The 8,620-nt window shown below is 38.6% G+C and overlaps 1 protein-coding gene across 3 annotated transcripts in view; it reads right to left on the reverse strand.

The window, feature by feature from the left end:
* Positions 1–8,613, reverse strand: part of CTPS2 (CTP synthase 2) — a 63,672-nt gene extending 55,059 nt beyond the window's left edge. The window contains exons 1-6 of one of the 3 annotated variants that reach the window (XM_082279116.1): positions 8,341–8,613; positions 6,672–6,877; positions 4,293–4,463; positions 3,906–4,006; positions 1,981–2,097; positions 1,208–1,291 (exon numbers count right to left, since the gene is read on the reverse strand). In XM_082279116.1, coding sequence (XP_082135242.1) covers positions 1,208–1,291; positions 1,981–2,097; positions 3,906–4,006; positions 4,293–4,463; positions 6,672–6,837 — 639 coding nt within the window. In that variant the 5' untranslated portion in view covers positions 6,838–6,877; positions 8,341–8,613. The remainder of the gene's footprint in view (positions 1–1,207; positions 1,292–1,980; positions 2,098–3,905; positions 4,007–4,292; positions 4,464–6,671; positions 6,878–8,340) is intronic. The other 2 variants (XM_082279115.1, XM_082279117.1) reach the window with 2 other exon arrangements.
* Positions 8,614–8,620: the final 7 nt, after the last annotated feature.

Raw genomic sequence — 8,620 nt, forward strand, 5'->3', positions numbered from 1 at the left:
CAGAAGACGAGGGAGGAACAACTGAATCCAACCGGGCAGCACTGACAAGCACATACTCCAAGTGCTGCATCAGAGCACATGATCTCTGCAGCTCCAGCGTGTTCATTTGGCACTCACAACACCCCACAGAACAGGATGAGCCAGGCTCAGCTTGGCAGCACAGCTCACCAAGGAAGCTTTTCTGGCTGCTGCTGTAGGAGCTGCCCCATGTGCTGCCCTGGCAGCAAGGATTTAAATATTGTCCTGAAGCAGAGCTCAAGGAACTTTATGAGGGCGCCCAGAGGCTGCACCTCGAGTGAGATCTGTCCCTGCTTCAGGTGTCAACAGCAGCAGTCAAAAGCCAAAAATGATACTGTGCTCCTGGCAGTCCCAGAACTGGCCTGTGCAAGGACCCAAGATGTAACACAGTGACTATGTTTGTCTATTCTCCTTTTATTATACACACCCACTTAGCAGGCTTTTTTTTAAAAAATTGTTTTTTGGAGGGGAGGGAGAAGTCAGGCCTTAAAGGCCTTCAAAAAGCACTTGCAACTTTCCCTATGCAATTAGCACTTCAAGAGGGATTTTGGAAATTAGGAAACTTGGAATACAGTACAGCATTACATTAATACAAGTCTCTCCTTCCACAAGCTGGTTACAATTACCATGTCACAACCATCTGACACCAAACACATCTTTCACATATCCTGTTTACAAATCCATTCGTTTTTAGTTAAAAACACACTCATTCATAAATGTAAAATGCAAGAACTCAAAAAAAAAAAAAAACAGAAAGAACACAAAATTTAGTTCTGTGACTATCTTCTTAAGAATCATTTTTCTGTTTTGAGGATATACACATTGCTTCTTCTTAATAATGCATTAAAAAAATTCTGAATGTTAGAAGACAGAAACATTCTAGGTCTTCCTACAAAGTGAACTGAGATTTCAATTACTTTTAGCAGCGAAGAACTATTTTTGCAAAGAGATGCCTTAAAAAGAACATAGCTACAGTCCCAAGATATTACAAGAAATTAGTTGAATTAAGTTAGCTTAGAGTGATTTTGAGTAATATGATTTCCTGTGGCTTTAATGGAGCTATGCAGCACATATTTTGCATTTTTTATAGAAGTATCTCCTGAGAGACTACGGCTTGTTCTTTGAACACAGGTTATGCAAGGACATTTCTAGATGACCTATAAATAAAAATCTGTATTTATTGACTCACCAAATCTGGAGACAAGCCTAGACCCCTCAGTGCTCGAACACTGTTCTGTGTTGGTTTTGTCTTCTGTTCACCAGTAGCATTAGGCTGGAAAGGCACATTTTGAAAGCTCAAGTATCAACTAACATCTACTAACAAAGAAAGCAGCTACAGATTAAAAGAGAAAATTCATTGCAAGTAACAATATTTGCAAGAAATAAACATATCCAGAGAGAGCCATAGTATGCCAGAAACAGAAATGGCACCACCGTTACTACTCGTATATGAAATACTGTGAAGAAATCACAGGGTCCCAATTCAGGTCAAGTTTATTTTGTTGTTTTTGTTTTCACAGAAAAATTTCCATATAATTGGCTCAGGTAGAAGAAGAACAATATTCCAAAAGTTGGATTTGGCTAATAAAAGGAGACTGTCCAACACAGCACAAAGCCTTCAGTGACTGTCCTTGGAATATTCAGATGTAGTAAATAATTCTGTTCTCAATTACATAGAATTAATCGTACCAATTGCTGTTCAATCCTCTAATCCACAGCTGTAGTTGGTAGCTTTTTATCTAGAGGGTGAAATCTATCATCATTACAAACCTTTGCTTACCAAAATCTCCCCAGTGAGTAGTGAAGTAAAATTTAGAGTTCAAATGAAAAAGTACTTTTAGCCCTGTACAAAGAGTTATAGTGGTCTTGACTTGGCTCCAGCATGAAAGGGTTAATGAGACAAGTAAACAAACATAAAGCCAATATGGAGCAAAATTTATTTTATTTATTATAATAACTTACCTGTGGCACTAGGCTAACATGGATATTACAGAAGTTCTCTCTTTTTGCTTTGAACTGAAACTGTCTAAATGCTTCAACAAATGGCATTCCTTCAATATCTCCAATGGTTCCACCCAGCTGAAAAGGAAATGAATATGTCAGAGTGGCAGAAAGCAAAAACAAAAGAAAAAAAAAAGTCTCTTATCTGTTCCAAGATGTTTTCTGAAACTTTTATCTCAAACCCCTGACAGCTGAAATCTGCAAGCATACTCTACAAAGTGCTTTCATCTACTCTGCACATTTTGTTTCTTGTGGAAAACATTAAACAATTTTCCAGTTTTGTTATGTTCACTTTACACCAGATACATAAGCTTCCCATGGGAATATGTGTGGTGCCACTGAATAATACATGCTTCACACTGCCTTCAAAGTGGTGAACCAGTAACCAACAGTTAAGCTGATGTGAAGATTTTCATATGGAAAAACTTTATTTCCTGTCAGATTCACAAACATTTGTGATTAACAAGAGACAGACATTTCTCAGTATTATCACGGCTTTCCAACATCAATAATTGTTTATTACCAAACCAAAATGCAAGACTAAGTCCATGCTGAAATTTATTTACAAAGACAGAAATCAGATGCCTTTCGAAGACACAGCGAGCTGTACTAGACTAAGCACTGAATAAAGCAGTTTTGCACACAAGTCTGATGAAATAGTTGTATTGCAGAATGATCTTTTTGTGCCACCAAGTGGTTTTTGACAGAATTACATATTTCTGTTCATCCAGTACCAGAAAAACTGACAACTGCATTTGTACATCACCCACATGTTTAGTCTAACTCCTTCAGGATTTTATAACGGAAAAATGTTACAATTATTTTTAGAGTACTGAAGAAAAATAATTTTATCAGGCTGGAGGTATAAGTGTGTAACAAAAAAAAACCAAAAAAACCCAAAAAAACTGAAGTTAAAGGACTGATATGGCCATCGCTTATTAATGTTCTTGTGTGACTTTTGTATTTACTTTTTCATATTTGTTTTAAATGAAACAGTTGACTCTCACTGTGCACATCATAAAAAGATCTATAGCTATACTGGTAAGTGTACTTCAATAAAGGCAGATTCTTCTGCATTAGAAACACTGAGCAATTCTGCTGCTGGGTCACAAAGTTTATGGCACTATTGATTACAGTGGTCACTCCTGGCATTAAATCTGTGACATATTCTTCTGTCAAATCCTTAAGTATCATCTTTTTCCATTATTTTTCCATTATTATTCCATTATTCTGTGATTTTCTGCTGTAATAGTAATACTAGCAATTACTGGCTTTCATCCAGTTGTCTCAGTGCCCTACAAAGGGTGGGTAAAACTCATTGTTTCCACAGTGCAAAACATCAGCAGGTTAAGTGATTAACAAAGTTGCCTCCAAAGATCTTAAAGATAACATTAGAAAGTGGGAAACTAACTTACACATTGTTCAAATACATTCCTTTAAGCATGACTACAAGCAACAAGATGAATATTTGAAGTTCTATGGAAAGCTAGAATGTGAAAGGCTCTCCTACTGACCATAGGAGATTTCAGGTACTAGACAAGTTTTCTCAATACTATTAACATTATAAAGCTTCAGTCAAACATCTGGATCTTGGAATAGACAGTTCACATTATGGTAACTGTCTGCTTTAATTCTCTAAGTTAATAAACTCTTAAGCAGCTCAATTTCAGCCGTATTCTAGAGTGGATTTAGTCAAGTAAATGGAAGCTGTAGAGATAAGACTATGCCTATCCCTTTCAGAACAAACCAAAGAATATAAAATGTGTCTTGAATTTCTGCTCTCCATAAAACTTGAGTCTGACCTTTTCACAGTAAGGAGCAAAGAGAAAGCAAACAAGCTCGTTGTGTTCACTGCAGATATACAACCTAGAAGGTTCCATACTTACCTCAATTACACAAATTTGTGGCTCTTTTTTGTCATCATCCACTGGAACTTTTGCCTGATTCATTACCCATTCCTGAACTGCATCAGTAATGTGTGGAACAACTACAAAACAAAACCAGAGCAGGCAAGCATAGCTTACTTTAGGCCCATACACTAACTTTTGCATGCAAAAGGGGTAAAGAGAACAGAAAGCCAAGAGGAAACTACTAAGTCCTTTCTCTAGTTCTTCCTTCCTTGAGCCCAGAAGCCAAACATTACAGGAATATGCCCATATCTTTTGGAAGAGAGAAAGGAGTAAGGTGGTGCAGCACAGAGCAGCGTGTTTTAGCTGATCCCCTCTTTTGTGAAAACTGAATAGACTAGTAGCCCACAAAATTAAAAATATTACCTTGAACGGTTTTTCCCAGATAATCGCCATGTCTTTCTTTATTAATGACATGCTGATATATCTTTCCAGTGGTGATATTGTTATCTTTATAGAGATTGATGTCCAAAAATCTCTCATAATTTCCTAAATCTAAGTCAACTTCTCCACCATCATTCAATACAAAAACTTCACCTGAAAAAAGAAAGTGAAAACAGTGAAAACAGACAGAAAAACAATAAAATAATCAGAAATTATTAAACACACAGCAGGAATATCACAGAGATCTTAAAATAGAAGAAAAAAATTTTAAATTATATATGACAACAACACATCAATAAAGCCCATACTGCAACTCAATCTGCACTGTCATTCTATATCATTTAATATCCAAGTCATCAGTTTTACATCTAATGTCCATCCCTCAGACATATCTAGTATTGCAAGTAAATATAAATTATATTGCCAAAATATTTAATCAACATAAATATTTAATCAGCATTTCAACAGCAGAATAATCCTTCATAGGAAGGAAACAATCTCTAGGAATCATAAATCGGAAACAAATAAAATATTAATTCACTTGCAGGAGACAAAAACTGTGCTTTTATAAGCATGAATTATTATGCATGTACAAAGTGTTTCACTAGAAATTCTTGTTGTTTGGATCTATTTTAATGATTAAGGCTTGCATCAGGAGTAAAGTTATGATGAACATAAATGCTTCTTCAAACATGATCACCGTTTCTGAGTTGGCTGTTCCATCCAGTATATTTGGTTCACTATGTCCACAGCAAGGGTTACTGCTGACCCTGAAAAATCTACTTAAAATACCCTTCAGGTTCAGACTTTTCTTAGCCCTCTAAAGAGTCTCTAAATTCTGAATGTAGTCAACTTCCGACAGAACTAAAGTTGCTAGATCTTGAGGTAAGGCTGGAAAGCTCTTCAGAAAAACTGTAAATATTTTGCCATGACCCAATAAATCAATGGCTAAACAAGTTATGTGACTGATGCATAAAAAAAAAAGTGGACTACAGAAATATATATCCCACCAAAGTACAACACTACACTTCAATGAACTGCGTAACGAATCACCCCAGTGTGTGCAACAGAGTGGAAGAATTATGCTTGACTCTGTGAGGCACTTGATACATCCTCTACACTAAATCATCACTTAAGCCAACAGAAGCAGAGTGGAATCAACACTTCTCTTAAGCAGGCCTTGGAAGAGAAGAATAAAAAAAAAATATTATTAAAAAGCCTCTACAGTTAACTGGAAACCACTAAATTAATCATATCAATTGTATTTCTGTCAAAATGTTAAGGAAGGAGGCTTGCCATTCTGGGTCATGTAACTTCCATGTACTACCCAGCAAGCGACTGTTTCTTCACAAGTAGTAAGAAAATTTTCAGTGAAAAAAAGAATTACATGCCATAGTGTTCCCTCCTCCCTGTACCAGGTCTAGGGAAGGAATACATCCTCCCAATCTCGAGTCATCAAAGGAGTCTTACAGCCCACTCAACTGCCTAAGTAGCAGCACATGTGCTCCTTAAAGTGCATTAAATTTTGCTTTTTAAGAGAGGTCTGATGTGCTCTGCTCTGTCTACTTAAAAAGCAAAGCAGTGTTTTTTCAGTTAAGGAGATACACATATTTATTTTCAGTACCAAAAACTGTGGTGTGGACTAAAAGTAAGCAAATAAAATCCAATACATAAAAATAATTAGAAATGTCTTCTGGCTGAAGGCACTTTCAAAACCATTACTTTTAATAAATGTACAAGTAACAAGCCACACAGCAGAAGGAAAATTCAATATTATAAATGCAATGTCTTGTAACCATCAGCAATAGTCAATACAACCGACATGGCTTAGAGAGCCAACCAACCAAACTCGGCATCTACTTCAAAATCACATCACTAGTAGGCGCTCAACGCTTCACTGATGTTTTTGACTAGATTATTTTTTCCTAAAATGAGAACTTAAGCTAACTCATGAAGGCACTTACATTAGAAAGCACTGATACCCAGAGAACAGCACTCTCGAGTAACTGTTAAGGACTCAAGTTTCAAGTAAGTTTTATAGCACTATTTAAAAGGGGTTTTCAATAAAGTTGAACTGAAGATAGCATTAACTGAACAAGGCTTACAGCTAGGATTTTCCCAGTAAAGTGGTATTTTAGAGAAAGGAAGCATCTGCTCATAACAGTATCTTCAAAAAAACAGGCCTGTGTTTCTTAACTTAGAGCAGTGTCCTTGAGAACACACAGTAAGCAATAAACTTTCAAAATAATGATAAAACAACTAGTAAACACCATACTATTGGTTTCTAAAAAAAACCAAACCAAAACACGTTATTGTAAATACCAATATTTTTGTGACAGGGAACAGCACTAATCTTCATACCATGTTCGTATGGTGAAAAGGTTCCAGCATCTATGTTTATGTAAGGATCAATTTTGATTGCAGTGACACGTAGACCACATGATTTCAGAATGGTGCCAATGCTGCTTGCAATGATCCCTTTGCCAATGCCCGAGATGACACCACCAGTTACCAGGATGTACTTCATTGGAAAATCAGCACACACGCACAGACCTTGAGCTGGAAACCTAAAACAACGCAGATGTACATCTGATGAACATAAATTCATGTCTGGGAAGATTACAACTCAATCTGCTAAGAATCTAAATTGAAATGACCTTCAGCAACATACAATAAAAATGACCATTTTGGAATCTGGGAGCAGGATTCACCTGTCCCAGCTTAAATACTAATATGTAAGATAAACACCTATGTTGTCCCTAAACAGGTTCTGATGAGGCTGATCAACACACAGAGTTGAGGTATTAATTTACAGTTCTATACAGAAAGGGCTGCTGGGTGTGAAATGCACAAAAGGACTACCAAAACTTTTTACTATTCACACATTTTAGCAAACAAAGGCATGCGTTCTTCCACCCATCTGAAACAGGATGATGTGTATCTCATCTGTAAATGAATTCACATTCCATTCAGGTGGCTTCGGAGGCTAATCACTGAACAATTTTCGAACAATGGCTCAACACAGAGCAAGAACTCTAGAGTCAAGAAAATCTTTCCTTATTTAAACACCCAATTGATCCAAAACAACATGCAAAAACACATGATTTAATGGCCCTCATATAAATATGTAGTGTAAATCAAAGCAATGTGGCTCTTCAGCTGCTGGTATCAAGCAGTAGCTAGTCAATAACATTTTAATGCTTCCCTTTACTATACTGAAGTAAAATAAATAAGGCCTGGATCTCCAGCAGACTGAGGTCAGGAAAGTAACAATGGTTGTTATCAATGCTCTTACATTTCTGGTAGTAGGAATTAACAAACTATTCGCTTGTCAATATGGTCAAAAGGATGACCATAACCAGCAAATGTATTTAACTCAGGAGAAAAAGGAACATCAGGGATTAACTTTTCCCTGCCATTTAATTTTAATATGTATTTTTTTTAATAGCAAAGATTTTAAGACTTGGACCCTACTACTGTGGGGTATGCCCAGTCTACTACCTTTCTTTCAGGCTATTCCTTCAGACCTCAGACAACTTAGTTGTCAACATTAACATCATAAACCTCTAAGCCATTTTCAAAGCTCTTTTCAGGAAAACTGGGGGTATAATTTCAACAACGGTATAAATCTCGAGTACATGCCACTTTAGAACTCTTAAACCTTGCTTACAGGAACCAAAATGAAAAGCTCGCTCTGATTTTAGCAAAAACAGCGATTTCGCAGCAGCTTCAGGAAACGCGTTTACTTGAAATAGATACAGAGAACTCCAGGTGGTCTGACAAGCCACTTGTAAAAGATGAAGGAAACAGAGTTAGGAGAGGGAAAGCTGAAAGCGAATACTGGAAGAACTGAAAGCGAATACTGGAAGAAATCATTTTGCTGGGAAGTGGCACACGAATTACTCTCTCCAGCCTTATCTACAGGAGCTGCCGCCTCCAGCAGGGATTTGTGGGCGCTGCACCCCAAACGTGCCGCACCACGGGAGGGCTCGGGGCGCTGCGGCCGAGCAGGAACAGGCCTCCGACTTACGTAGGGGTTAGAGGCGGCTGCTCCGACCAGAGCCCGGCAGCGCAGACGAGGAGCGGCCGCTGCCCACCGCGGGGGAGCCGAGCCCGAGCGCACCGCCGGGGGGGAGGAGCGGCACCTGCCCGGGGGGCGCAGCCCCGCGGCAGCGCCCTGCACGTACCGCGCCTCGGAGCGCAGGCCCGGCAGCCGCGCGGGGACCGGGGCCGCTCCCCCCGGGGCCACTCCCGGCGGGACAGGTGCCGCGCGCCCCGCTCCGGCCGGGCCCGCCCCTTCCCGCGGCCGC

Source organism: Coloeus monedula, assembly GCF_965178545.1.
Source record: "Coloeus monedula genome assembly, chromosome: 3".
Lineage (NCBI taxonomy): Eukaryota > Metazoa > Chordata > Aves > Passeriformes > Corvidae > Coloeus > Coloeus monedula.